The sequence below is a fragment of the Xiphophorus couchianus genome, chromosome 22, assembly GCF_001444195.1.
Source record: "Xiphophorus couchianus chromosome 22, X_couchianus-1.0, whole genome shotgun sequence".
Classification (NCBI taxonomy): domain Eukaryota; kingdom Metazoa; phylum Chordata; class Actinopteri; order Cyprinodontiformes; family Poeciliidae; genus Xiphophorus; species Xiphophorus couchianus.
The window spans coordinates 9,482,956-9,498,420 of record NC_040249.1 but is presented as its reverse complement, the minus strand read 5'-3'; the positions used below and the strand labels follow the sequence as shown (position 1 = coordinate 9,498,420).

General features: G+C 34.7%; 1 protein-coding gene across 2 annotated transcripts in view; it reads right to left on the bottom strand.

Annotated features, from left to right (window-relative positions):
- Positions 1-15,465, bottom strand: part of LOC114138474 (cGMP-dependent protein kinase 1) — a 94,014-nt gene that overhangs the window by 30,000 nt on the left and 48,549 nt on the right. For both annotated transcript variants that reach the window (XM_028007760.1, XM_028007758.1), the window contains exons 4-5: positions 6,551-6,656; positions 2,326-2,389 (exon numbers count right to left, since the gene is read on the bottom strand). In XM_028007760.1, coding sequence (XP_027863561.1) covers positions 2,326-2,389; positions 6,551-6,656 — 170 coding nt within the window. The remainder of the gene's footprint in view (positions 1-2,325; positions 2,390-6,550; positions 6,657-15,465) is intronic.

Sequence of the window (15,465 nt, the reverse complement as noted above, 5' to 3'; positions counted from 1 at the left end):
ATTCCAGTGGTCAGGGACCACTGCTCTACACTCTTTCCCTTCTGCCATGCACCTGACTTGAATAAGTGGGTGATTAACAGGCCTCTGCACCACTTGATGGAATGCAGAGAAAGTCATGCAATCGATTCAATCAAGTGGTCACATTTAAAATATGCAGGCCAGCGGTCCCTGAGGATGAGAATTAAGAAACACGGCCACTGGGATAAGTTAAAGTACTGAAGTTATCAAACAGCAATTACAAAAAAAAAAGAGAATTTTCTCCCCCACTCCATAAAATATATACTGTACATATGTGTGTTGCAAATAAATATATTCTAGAAGTTACATTAAACTTTTGAATATTGACATTTACTTTTCTCAATAAGTAATTAGTTATTAATTATTGAAATACTTTCACACTTACATTTAAGTGTTGGTTGAAATAACTTCCAGCACTAGGTAGTATATACATGTTCTAAAGGGTCTGCTGCTCGAAGGGTAAAGTGATGAAGGTAAGTTGTGACACTTTTAATACATGAAAAACATTTTTCCAGCACCTAGGCAACAAATTTTAAGTTCTAATTGATCCTGCACACTGAGAGCATAAGCAGTCACAGAAACACTTTCCTGAGGTTGACTACCTGACATGTTTCAGTCTTTGTTTTACTAAAATATTTTCAACTTGTGAAATATCTTGTAACTGTTCCTGAGAAACTACTGAGATCAACAGCTCCTGTTAGACCAAATTACCTCACACTGTTAAATTTATGTTTCATTTTCCACACTGTTTGAACCTTACTTTTTCTCCAAACAGAGTGCTACATGTCTGATGTGCATTTGTGAAAACACATGATGTTTATTTTAGCCCCAATAAATAGTTTTCCCCAAAGCAAATGAAACATTCTGATTCATTTTACTAATCAAAACGCATTTATGGACTAATCAAAACTAAATGAATGACTGAACAGATGTTTATAGCTTCACTTTAGTAGCACCATTTGACTTATTGTCTCAAATTAAGAGAACGCCTTTGATAATACAACATAAAAATTAATGGTAATTTGTCGAAGCATTTCAAACAGAAAATTGGATTAATTAGTATACCTTGTAGATTTTTAATTACTTATAAATAGAAAAGCATCTGGATATTTATTATTTAATTTAATAAATACTATTTCTTAAATAGATATTTGGACAGAACAAACTCACAAAAAAACAGTGATTTTAACAAAAGTACAAGCTGATCTCCACCAAGTCATGCTGTATTGATGCCATCATTTATGTAAAAGGAGGCCCACGTATTGAATTACCATAACTTTCAGAAGTCTGACATTTAATCATGTAATATTGTAAATTTCTGAGACTTGGGATTTTATTTACTAAACATTTTAACCTTTAGAACAATTTCACTTTAAATATTTTATACTTTGTTTATAATTTAATATGGGTCTTTTATTGCATGAACTTTCAACAATTTATTTGCCTCAGTGTAAGCATTAATACTCATTTCTAAATGTAGAAGTGTTTGTGTTTCCTCTCCAGAATATTTCTGGAAAAAAAATATCAAGCAAATCAGACTAAAGAAAGCTGGCAAACAGAATATTTGTTCACATTTGTGACAAAAAGGAGAGCATTCTTGTCAACTAGTCTTTCTTTGTGTTTTTATTTCCGCCAGGAATTATTCACTATTCATTAGTATTTGAAACAAATAAGATCAAATAAACTTAAACACCAGCATAGTTGATGGGTTTTTTTTATTACAGTTTTTTTTATATAAGACAAACATAAAATATCTCAATCTGCATTTAAATTGCATTGTCATATGATGCAAAATCTTTCTTAATTTTCATGAAATCTATGATTGATGCATACATTACGCTAATCTCTCCATCAGTGTGAAGTAATGGGAAAGCAGCAGTGAAAGCGACTGATGATGCTTTCCTCAGACCTCACACTTCAGTAAGAAAAGAAAAAAAAAGTCATTATAATAGGATTTAAATCATAATGGATGCCAAAATGCACCGTTGAACAAAACACAAAAATTGACTCATTTTGCAAAGCTTGGTTGAAAGTGAATGACATCTGTCTACAACATAATTAATTCCTGAACAGATTAAAGACCACTAGATACTTGGTCTGCAAATTAGTTCAACATCACCACAGCAACTAAGCAACAATTGCACTATCTTCTATTAAACAAACTTAATAATCCCTAAACTGCTTTCAACAAGTAAACATGATCAGGAATTAGATTGTATTCTCTAAATAAAACAAAGGTCTGAATTAAAATCTGCTAAGGTAAATGTATTACTAGTGGGTTTTAAGATAGATGGATCAACTCCATACCTCTTCGAGGACATCAGCAAGCTTGCTCAGAATGTCTTCCTGCAGGTCATGAAACGTGGGGACACTGCAGAAGAAAAAAAGGATCTTTTTTAACAGGATAGTATAAAATTCAAATGTTTTGTCATGTACATTAGCCCACTAATCCACTTAGAAAGTTGCAGTTAAATAAGTTTAATCATCTGAACTCCAGGACCATTGTTTTACATAATAACGTGTGATGCCCTCACACAAGGACCTAGGAAGATCCTTCACACTCTTTACTCTCACTCTCATCAAAAATGTAAAGAGAAAATGTCAGATCACTCACTCAACTGCAAGAAAAATAATTTACAGAAACAAATATTTTAAACTCACAGGCTCGCTGTCCTAGCAACTATGGCCTGAGGTCATACTGTGTAAAGCCAGAGGTCTCTAAGACCTCAATTTTGTAATTCCTTTTGCACTCCCAGGTAACTGTGGTAACTGATGATGCAAAAGCACATAAATCTGCAGTCAAACAGAGAGTGAACAAATAAACCAGCAAGGGGAGTCTGCCAGAAAATATGTGTGCTCTGTCCAAAATGACCATTAGAGTAAAAGTGCAGTTTATCACTACTGGCAAAGACCAGGTCTTAGGAAAAGTTTGTTTTGGACAGTGACAGACAAACCATTTCTAACAACAGAATTATACGGCACAGATTAATGACCACATTTTAACATAACAGCATCACACTGGTAATGCTACTGTGTACAGGTGGTGTACACCTGTACACAGTACAGCCATTTGAAGGTGGCTCTGCCACTTTCCAGAGAGGGAAGCTTCCAGTTCTGATTTATTGTAACAACGCACAGCTCATTTTGAATGAGTGTATACAGACAGCATAATGATTTTTACCTTTGGACCCTATCTACAAGAGAATGGCTCCAAAAGATAAATGTGGGTAGATTGAATAACTAAATCCAAACGAGGTAGAGCACTTAAATGAAGACGTTACTTGAGAGATGGAGCACCATTATTGATGTCAGGCAGAGTTTCTGCAAGGTGCCTTCTTTTGCTAAAGAAGGAACAAAAAAACATAGTGTCTGAGACTCAGGGTGTGTTTACAACGTAAACCCAGAAAAATATTTGTTCTCTTAACTTATTATAATAAATTGTTGATATCAAAGTACCCTACATGTGTTTGGAATGACATATTCAACTTTTTTCTACAGATTTATACTTATATAATCTGAAGCCATCCATGATTTGGTCCATGAAGCCAGAATTTCTATTGAAGCAGTTATGAGTACAAGTCTTTTGGCCCAAGTAATTTTTTATTATTTTGGGAGGGTTATGAATTGCTTAGCAACCCATCTTTAATCCAGTCTTTGCAGATGATTATTTTTGGAAAATCAGTTTAGTGTTTCTTAAGCAACTGACCTATGAATCATTCAAGCACAAAAATAATTATCAAACCTAACTGATAAGCTCTGTTTTGTCAACACATAACAGCTTCTGAACTGCCACATAATAATAATAAACCGTAACCTGTAGGAAAAAAGAGACAAAAAAGCATATTGGGGCATATCATTGTGAAAAAAAGATATTCAATGAAAGCTCATGGATATGAAAATATTTACCAATTTTAAAAACATATGAATATTGTAAAGTATTAAAATTAATAAATTAAAACAGAACAAAAGACACATGAAGACCTTGTGTGAAATAGTAATTCATACACCCCCTAAAAAAATCACTCTTAAAAGAACAGTCGCTGAAGGGTGCAGCCTATCATCTATGAATTAATCCAATCACCCAGCCGTATTGGCAAGGTAGAAAAGAAATCCTTGTAATTAGATTTCAGTCTTACATGTAATATTATATTCTTACAGTATGCTGGTGTTAATATGTGTAGTTACAGCGTACGTCATCAGCTGCAAAACATTAATATGTCAACGCGAGGCTGTGATGTTTGTTCTGGTGCTTCCAGGCAGCTTATATGAAGGCATTCTGCCTGTTATTGAGCGAACCAAATAAAACAGGGCTAATGTTTATCAAGAGCGAAAGAAAATAAGCCATGTTGCTGAACAAAGCCTTATCTTCCCATATCATCTCTTCCTCTTAGTTTCTCCAGCTCCCTATCACCCCCCACCCTGTGCTCATTTTCCATTTTTTATTACAGTAATCTTAGCCATCTTGTCTCGGCCTCCAGACCCACTTTGCCACTTTGCTGATCTACATGTCTCCAGTTCCTCAACAGAAACACTGGATTTACTAGAGAGGCGGCCCAACTCCACATGAATTATACAGAGTTTGAAATGCTGGAGCTATGAAGCATGTCGACACAAACAAAAAGCTTCTGTTGTACAACTGTGATCCAACAATTACATAAAAAAATGTAATGTAATCCAACAGTTACATAACATAGGATTCCTCTGTACCTCTAAACTAAGCAAATTATGCTGATTGTTCTCAAAGGCTTCTCTTTAAAGTGGGAGGGGAAAAGGTTGAGTGTTAGCCCACCAACTCTAAAACTTTCAGTAAAGAAAAAATGCATTTTGTAAATTTGTGAGAGATTGTTCACTAAGTGTCACCCTTACCTTTTCTCTCACAATGCATGAAAGTGATTTCAAAATATACGCTTGGAAGAGGAAAAAGCTCTTGACAAGTACACTCAGCTGCTGTATTTGAAATCATGTGGGATCAATGTTTCCTGAGTCTTCCTCCTCCACAACTTATAAGTGCAAATATGTAATTTTCACAGCAGTTAAAGGGCGGGTGAACGCTCACAGCAACCAGTCCGCTTTTGTTGTTCGCTAAAACCTATAAGCTCTTTTATTAGATCTTCTTCCGAGGAACGCAAAGGGAATATAATTATGAGCTTATTAACAAATGCTACCATTAATCTCTGATTTCCCCCAAGACACCCGTCTATAAACCAAACATAGAGTAGATCTATTAAATATTTACTCATCTCTCAAACTCTTATGTAAGATCTGTGTGGAGAAGAGAGCTGCCATTCTGTATATCCTTATCCTATCTGAAAGAGGTTGTAAATGTTTTGGAATTTTTCAAGTCAAAAAGGTGTATTAATTTATTTTTAAAATAATCTCTAAATTCTTAGATAAGTAATTACATTCTGTTTTTTCTACGAAGAACTTTCTGTGCAGCTTACTGCAGATAGTGAATTTCCAGGTTGAAAAAAACAATTTCTTTGCTGTAGGATGTAAAAAAAATCGGGGTTGAAGAAAGACACCCTGTGCTGGCCCAAGGGTGTGAAATTTTCACAGTGGTTAATGGAAAAAGTGTTTTATATAGTATATAATTTTTTTACATACCATTTCCTCTTTGCAGTCAGGTATATTGCAACTCTTAGCAAGCAACATTGTGTGCATTGACCGAGAATAAGTTAATAAAAGCATTTTATTTCAAGTGAATAATCATTTGTAGTACATGTGGTGAGCATTATGCACCCATAAAACATTACTTCCAGCAAACATAAGCAATTTCTATCTACTTTTTTGAATCAAGTTGCACTTGTTACCTTGCTGTAAGTATCACTTGAAAGAAAAAGCCAAACGGCATATTGACAGTTTGGGAGTTTATTAACATTGTAGCTTTGTGAGCAGCAGTAGAAATTAGCCCTTAGCTCATACTAATATGTACTGATCCCTTTCATTTGCCTTGGGTCAATAATTTACTTCAACAAATATGAACAGTAGTGCATATAAATGATGTAAGAACATCAGCTAAGTCATAGTAATTAAGGGTTACGTGTAAAAGAAAAAAGGTAGCACATAATTTCCCTAATTAGCTTGAAAATCAAAGCAAATTAAAGCTGAACAGAAAAAGGCAGGTCTATAAACGATTTAGATTGTGTGTCTCCTTCTGCCCTTTGATTCATATTTCTTTTATCTTATACTTCATGCTCCGGGAACCTTTTTAAATGATAATAAGCTCCTCTTTATAAAAGTGGTTAGTGCTTTGTCGCTTCTTAACAGATAGGAACGCTGACGTTCTAGAAGAAAGACACAAGATATGCCTTTCAGATGGTCAAACGACGCTGTCTCTGAAGTTAGTTATCATAGTTATTGCAAAGAAAATCAAGAATTACAAATTATTTGAGAAACAGTTCACACCCACACACACACACACACACACACACCATCCTGAATTCATTTTGTTAATTCATTCATTGAATTTCAGATCAAAGACCTATTCATACTGTTTCCTGTCACCATGAAACAATACGCTGCGGTTGCTCACCTTTTCAGAAACTCCATATACTCCGTGTGTTTAATGAGCCCCGTCCTCATCATGATCGTCTGAAAGCATTGTCGGTCGATGGCCCACAGCTTCACATTTGTTAAGGCTGGAAAGAAGACCACACACAGGTAAGGCCATGAAAGACAATTTCTGTCCTGTGGGAACCAGAATAACACAAAGGTACATGCAGTTTATGCATAATGCATATTGTGGAAGAGCCTTATGTTTCATGCTTTCACAAAATGAAGGTAGCAAATAAGCTGTGCACTTAAAACAGAAGAGAAATCAGAGTTAGTAGTGTAACCCAAGACAACTAGAACTGCTCCTTGGAGGTGTTAACCTTTATGTTTTGTTGCAATGTGTAAAAACAACTATCACCCAGGTGTTTTATTTTGCCTTAATTCTGGTCTGGAGCACAGGAAGAAAATTCTGTACAATTATTTTTTTTCCCCACCCAGCAGTTGGGAGTTAATTCGTGTTACTGCACGGCTGGTTTGCCTCGAGTAATGCTACAACATTTATATTGGTTCGGGGTCATGATTTGACTGTGGAATATCCAATTTTTATTAGTTTAAGCCCCTGAGTTGGACTCTTTGTTCTAGGAGCAATTATCAAAATGTGTGACAAGACTGAAAGTCACTCTGATATTCTTCTGTAACATTTCAAAATTAATTATTCGCAAACTGACTGCTGTCTGTGCTGGCCCAAGGCAGCGGCAGCCCAGTACAACATACAAAGCAAATTTTGGCTAAAGTGGTGCAAGTTGTTTTCTTATCTAAATTTTGAAACGCATTTGCAGCATTTTCAGACTAATTAGTGAGAGAAGCTGGTGTATTAAACACCATTTGTTTTCTTATTTTATTTTACAAGGAAGCAACAGTATTTTTCTACTGACACATTAATGTTGGGTGATTCTTTTTTACAATATTCAAACTGTTACTTTTTTTCAGTGCCAGCAGTATGCGCTGTTATCAACACCAGTTTTTTAACAACTAAAGAGATCTTGAGCTTTTCACTTTGATACCAAACAGAACAAATCATCTCATGATCAGGCCAAAGTAGTTAGAGCTGCATTTAGGAAATTGCTATTAATCATGTTACTTTAATTCAGAAATGACCAAACATGATTTTTTATTTTTGACAGACTCAAATCACATTTTGTAAAGTGTGAAAGTATTTAAGTATGTACTTGTATTCAGCTAGAAATCTTCATTTCTAAAACTCAATGCAGATGTATCCAAAGGCTCAGTTCTTGCCCTACTTTTTCCCTTCTCTTTAGTTTATATATTAATGATTACCACAGTTGTATCCTGGTCTGTGTTTCACACAGTTTAATTTAATTTGCTGGTGGTAAGGAAATTAAATTTTTTTTTCAACATGTCTTGTTTTGCGTTTTTTACTGCATGGTTGGTTAAGTCAGTTCTGATATTAAAATACTTAAAAGGTGTATCAGTGTGGTGTTTCCTTGAAAGCTTAGTCTCTGATTGACCCCAAGTATTTAAATCTAATGATCCAAAACGACCAGTACAGTAAAAATACAAGTTACTATTAATGCAATGTGATCTGTAAACTTTGAGTTTGGATATAGTCTTGATTTAATAAAGTGAATCACACAATTGTAAAGAAAATCTGCCTTGGGCATGCCGATGGCGTGAGCCCGAGTCCTGACCTGTTGACCTTTTCCTCCTCTCTCACAACCCATTTTCCTGTCTGACCACGGTTAAATAAAGACCACTGAAGCCAGAAAAGTGTCCTGTCAAATGTGAGCAACCGACGTTTCTATATGGTATGTCTGGGATGACAAAATATGTTACGTGAGATAGACCAAAATTCTCCAACTGAGTGACAATAATGCTTTTCTCTATTCTATTCTATTCTATTCTATTCTAAAATGGGGCCATATATTAGCTTTGGCTATAAGTGTTTACTGCCTTACATGTACGTACACATGAAATATTAAATAGAACCAAACTTCTAAAGAGTAAAAAACCTGTCAGAATCTCGTCCAATTGCCATCTTTCTATCTGTTGTTGATTCACACAGGCACAAATTCAGTTTTTGAGATTCTTTTCATCGCGTTAAGCCTCAACAGATGTTTTTTTCTTCTTCTTTTGACTCCTCTGTCATCATTTTTGATCAGAATATGTCAGAATGTCACTGGTGTAACATGCAGCCTCTGTTGAAATCCAGGCCACGTGGGGTTTCATCAAAGCAGTGAACCTCTAACCCACATCTGAAAGTCTTTTTATTCATCTTGAATTCAATTCCATTTTAAATAAGACATTGGCTCATTGAGTCATAACCTGAATGAAAAAAAGGAAAAAATAAATATTTATCTGGCTGATTTAATTGTAAAATTAGTTCAGTGCTTCATCTTATTGCTTTCTGTTTCATATAAATTATCCACATTATCAGCATCTTCTGTGGGAAAATGTTATTTCAGCCTCAACACCTCCATTGTGTACCTACTCAATAGTAGATTAGCAATAAAGTGAAATAAATCTATGACCTGATCCACAACAGAATACAGAAAACCCCCGGAGGTGACAACTGGGCACAAGGACATCAGGTGATATTGCAAAAAAATAAAAATAAATAAATAATAGTTCAGATAGCAGACTACTTGTTATTTTGTCTGAGTGTTGCTGTACCCTATCTCCTCCTCCAGGCATGAAATTTCTCAGAAATTTAAAGATAAAAATTGCTTTTTTTCCTGATAAGCTCTGGAGTTTATTGATTATAGAGGGATTATTTTTCTCTTGCTGGCTCCGGTATTGAAGACGGGGGAGCAGTGGTTTGTTTTACAAGTAATACTTCTAAAAGGAAAAAAAAATAAGAAAAAGAATGCATTTGGCATTAAATAGAATACAGCCGTACCAAACTCATAAATAAGATTATTTTACACGGAGGTTTTCCTATTCATACATAATTTCTTTAAAAATTTAGATTTTTTATACATAGACCAATGCTTCCATTTGTCCGATGTCTGAGGAGTTGAACTGGGAAAATCAAATGCAATTTACTGTCCAACACTGGTAAATATCAGTAAAGTTAATGTAAAGAGAAAGTTATTTTACTTGAATAATGCAGACCAAAGAGTGAAAGTCATATCATATGGTATATAAAATGTTATTAGAATTAATTTTTGGTTGTTTTGATGACTGTAGCTTACAGCTAATGACAATTAAGTTTGTTAGCAAATAAAAAATTTACATACGACTGAGTTAAATAAAAATAATGATAATTTAAAAAAAGAGATTTTACCATAATTATGTTATGGCCATGTTATACACTGTAAAGTTATGGGAAATGAATGCTGACATGATAGCCGTACAACAGGCAAGAACTGACACTTATTACAAGAAAAGATAAGCCAGATGTAATTGGTAAGAAGATGGCTGCTCACAGAGAGCTGCATCCATGCATATTAATGGACGGTTGCAGGACCAACAGGGATAACTACAACCTACAGGAAGTTGTACCTAGAGGAGGTACAACCTTGGAATCCTGTTTCAGGAATTGATTCCTGAAACAGAGACAATGTTGAGTTACTTAAACATGAAAAAGAATTTCACTGTTGTTTGGTGGATCAAAGTTATCTTTTAAATAAACTTTGCAATTAGGAAATCAGTTAGTGACCAATAGTAAAACATTTTAATGAAGAACTATGAGGTTAATGTAAAGGTTGTTTAAGTCTCAAAAGCTACACTAGAAATATACTGCGTGAAGAAATAATGTAGTTGAGTCTTACTTTTTCAGCTGAATTAATGAAAAACGTGACATTTTTATGATATTCCAATTATTTGAGAAGCACCTGTATTGTCTGTAAGGACACATTCTCTGCCTCATTCACCACTTGAATCTTGCTATAATTTGGCAGCACTTTATAATTAGGTCAAACCACATGAGAAATGCCCTCATTACAGAAAATGACACTGCTGTCAGATAGATACTGTTTCCTGGAGAAGAAAATCTAAGACAGAGTGTGAATAATGTGAATGACAGACACATATCTCAGAATTATGTGGAGAGGCAATCATACCCAGAATGCACACAAATACATGTTTTATCTGAGAAATCACACAAATTGCTTTGAATCCTAAACATAGAGTCTAAATATATTTTCCACAATATTACATTTCTCCTTCCACTTTTTCAACCCTTCCAAGTGTGTTACTAGTTTAAGCCATAACTGGATCTGGTTACACCTTATCTAATCAAAAAGGTTATTTGGACCTTTGTAATGCACAAAATGGGGACAGATTGCCCCAACTCGGAGCACAGACCCAACAAATCTTGTGTATAGAAATAGGTCCGCGGAGAGAAATGATTTGACCCAGAAGCAACGTGAGTGGGAGGTCAGACATTATTGGCAATTGTGTAGTGGTTGCAGTGAAGTATTTGGGAAGAAAGTGGGAGTGTAGAGCGCTGGGAAATAAGATATGTAGGGAGCTAGCAGCGCACAGCAGTAGGTAAACGTATTATTTGAGGACATGGTTAAATTGCGGTGAGACTCGGGGAACTAGTTAGCTTGTGCTGAAGGTACAGATAAATATGAGGGCTCAAGGGTTACTGACCACTTACTTCACAGTTTGCTTCTGTGGATCTGTGCTAGCACAGCCTGAGCAGGACAAATATGAAGATGTGCATCAACAGTATTTATAAATATCCCAGGACTTCTATGTGATATACAGAGTGTAAAGGACAATACATGAGTATCGAATGTGATTTCCTTTTGTTCGTTATCCTAATGTGCCCCTGAATATTCACAGGAGGTTGAATATACGTTAAACAATAGAAATCATTTTGTAATATTTTAGAATTCTTTATCACACATAACTTTTTTCGTCTGTGCTGTGTATGCACATTATTGCATATGTTCTGTTTTTCAGCAGTATCTCTTCTCTTAATCTCCATCTTTCTATGCCAGAAAATTGTTGTTGGCATTCTACATTGTGTTTGTTCCTCGTTCTCGTTGTTTGTTTTCTGGATAAACCAGATATTTCTATGTAGACAGAATTCTCATTTAAGTTAATTCATCTCTCCCATTTCTTGTCATCTAGAGTCCTTTCTAATTTCCACTAAAACAGGCTAAACTCATTTCTTAACTCCATCATGTTGACAGGCGTTCAAAATCTATTTTCCTTCTGTTTTGGAAACTTCCTCTAATTTACACATATTTCTGCCTTACAATGGATGAAAATTGAAAACCAATTATTCAAGTTACCTTCTTTAATGGATCAACAGTGCAGTTTGCTCGTACTGCTAAAATTTTCAGCTTCCCACCCATGTTGGGATAAATTATAAATACAGGAGACATTGCAAGTGAAAGGAAGCAAGCAGGAAAAAGATACATGTAGAGGAAGCAGTTACTCCTGTATTCAGTTCAATCATAACTCACTGTAATTTGGTTTAAGCTAAAGAGATTATGCAAATGTGCCACGTGTGTTAGTTCTTGTAATACAATTATGGCTAAAATCACATGAACATAGGAGAAACAATTTTATTGATTTATTGTACTCCTGACATTTTACATCCAGAGATTGTTATGGAAGGAATAAAAAAAATATTCCCGAATTAGTGTGACATTTTTCACAATTTTGTCACGGGTATCAATATGTGAAAGTCTATATGTATGTAGTTTCCGCAGTATGACTTAATGTCATACTGTGAACTTTAAGTCATACTGGAAGTCATGTCTTTTCGAGACAAAAAAAAAAAAAATCTATGACCAGATCTGACACAGGATCTCAGAGTTGTTAGTTATTAGTCATTAGTCAGTTGCTAATATCCTTGTGAAATATTTTGTATGTGCTAAAATATTATTGCATATGGTTAAAACTGGTATTTTTCACATAAATTGGTTTATTTCAGTTAAAATATTAAAAGACCTGAAAAATTACACATCTTACTGTGTCAGAGGATACAAAACATGCAATTTAAAACGAAGTTTCTGTCTCACTTCCTCATCACACCATTGGCTGTGAAATGATGTGTTTTTCTATCTGCCTTCTGCAGCAGGTGATTTTACAATATTACTGTGGAGATTATCCAATTGCCTGGAAAAGGAAATGTACAGCAAAATCTCAAATGCAGTTATAAATGTGAGTAGTTTGCATACTGATGCTTGGTCATGATCCACGTTGCACTTGTGGATGATTAGCTTCGAGCTGCTGGACTCCGAGAGACACAGTTTTTGTCTCCAAACTAATTAGAGAGAGCAACAGCCATAAGAGTTTTCTGTCAGGAACATTGTTTTGACACTAAAATGGTTTTAAATTCGGATTCTGTTAAACTATTGCTTTCGACGTTGCGAAAGAGATCAGTGAATGTCCTAGTCTTGCTTTTAATTAATTGCTCTTTCATCATTTTCTCTTTTTCAAGAACTTGTCAACACCAGTCTTTTTTTTTTTCCCCCTTCCTGACTTTGACAAACAATTGTACACAAAGCCACAGAGTGATGTGAACTCTGTGTTTTGTTTAGGGGAGTCTCACAGGAATACAGCTGTCAGGGCTGGGGGTGGGTGGAAGAAAGTAATCTCCTTTCCCCTAAAGTCATTAATAACATCAGCCAAGTTTGATTATATCTACATGAGTTCTTTAGAGCGTGAGAAAGCAGGACAGGTCATTTACTAAGAACGGCAGAAACTCTTGAGGGTAAAAAATTTAAAAAAATTGTATCAATGATCGACTTAGTCATTGCTAAAATTTTAATCATAAGGTCTTAGTTGAAACAGTAGGAAACCAACAAATCCATTTGTTTTGTGAAGCTTTTCGTATTTCAGGTCATCTTTCCAGACAGTCTGATTAACAAATAGTTACTTTATGTTGGGGCAGAATCTTTTTGAGCTCATCAAATTCATCAGTAATCTTTGAAATAAGGAGAGTACATAAAAATAGGAAAAGTTGTTATTTTTAAATATAAAAAAGAGCAACACATTTCATTTTTGCTACATTAAAATGTCCAATAATATCTTATGTTTCTCAAAAAGTTTTATTTCTCACATTAAGTGAAACAGAAAAGTTTTGTTACTTCCAAAACTTATCTGCCTTAAAAGCAGGGCTGTTTTAAAAGTGCAAAAATACTGTAAGTCTCAGGTGGTTTCAAAGATTAAAACATCATTCACCAGTCCAGCTCCATAATACAAACTTCTCAACCTTTGCTTTCAGCATATCTTAACTGGAAAGTCATGTGTTTCAATTAACATTGTATTACCATGAAATCCTGCAGTAAAATAGTGGTTAAAATGGCATGTTATTTGTTGAAATAAGCAAACAATCTAACTTATTTCAAGGTTTCATTCTTTCACATCTTCAGCATTGTATTTCTAATTTTATGAAAGAGAAGCATTATTATGTGCTTTTAAAGAGGAATCATTTGTAAGCTTTGAAAGAAATTCTTGAGGTAATTTGAAAAACTACCTTCACTTGTTTGGTTTTGCTATTCATTTCTTTAAAACTGTCACTGAAAGTTCACAATTTATACAGTTCTACATGGACACCTCTCATGGATGCCAGTGTCTATATTACATTTATGCTGTTGATGATGCAATTGGATAATCTTTTTTTCAAACACTGGAGCAATGATTCAACAACCAACTTAAAAGAAATCTTGAACAGAATCTAGGAGCACAACTTCTGGTTTTTATTCCAGAATTTAAAAAATATGTGTGAAGATTCAAATGTAATTAATACAACTGCGCCAATATTTTGTTCAAACTCCCTTTGCCAACTAAAACTCAACACAACACTGTGTGAATAATGAAGCATTTGTTAAGCATGGTGATAGTAGCGGCATGCTGAGGTTATTTCACTGTCAGCTGCACAGATGCACTGCAAAGGGTGGAATAATGAAGCACCTCAGCGTAACATCTGATTCAATGGTGCCTAAAAGTGATGCCAAATAAAAATAAAAATAAAAAATTTGTTATGTTTTTCACCTTTACATATTCAACAACAAATTAAAGACATAATATTTTTAATGGAATGAACAAAGCAGTGTTTTTGTGGAGAAGAGATCTATAAATTCGGATTAAATATGGTTTCCGTATTTAAGGAAAGGAATTCTATTTCTGAATGATTTTTTTTCCTATAAAGAGTTTTGAGGTTACGCTTTGAAAACTCTTACTGTCTATCGAATGGATGCACCAAGGTCTGTTTTTGAAAATGACTGGATGTTTTGGTGTTCTTGTCTAACATCACATTAAAATGAAAGCAAAAAATGTGCCAATGAATTATTTGTCCTCTACTTATAATCTGTTATTATATTCCATATTAAGAACATTTGTATTTCTCAGCACCTTTTTAAAATCATTGCAGTAAACCATTTGCCTTGTTTATTTCTTTTTAAAATGTGCATTAACTAATGTGTGGCTGAGGGCCTTATTTGTGCGATGACCTGTGTTCAGAGCTGAACAAAAACCTTTGAAGGGCTGCAAAACCTTCCAATGGTGGCACCTTTGACGACACAGATCCACTTGGAGGAAACACTGGGCGATCCAATAGGACAATGATCCCACATCACATCAAATTTTGGAAGAACAGGCTAACATTGACCTTCTTGAATGGGTTTTATCCCTAAAATGTAGGAGCAATGGATAATAAAGCAGCACCATGACAGGAAGCCAACCAATTCAATTAACCCTTTCTGCCGAGAAGAATTGTCACATATTGCAACTCTAACAGTCTGCAAAAAACTCATGGTGCCGAGGTTTAGCTTGCTAAGAGATACCTAACTAAAAATGTATCAGAGATTAGATGTATAATCCACAACAAATCTAAATTGAATTTTTCATATCAAAATTTAAATTGGTTATTTCACCCTGAAAAAAGAAAGAAGTGCCTTGTGTAGCCACTAGCTGTACAGAAAATGACAGAATCTACAATATACAGAACTAATGACAAACAGCACAGAA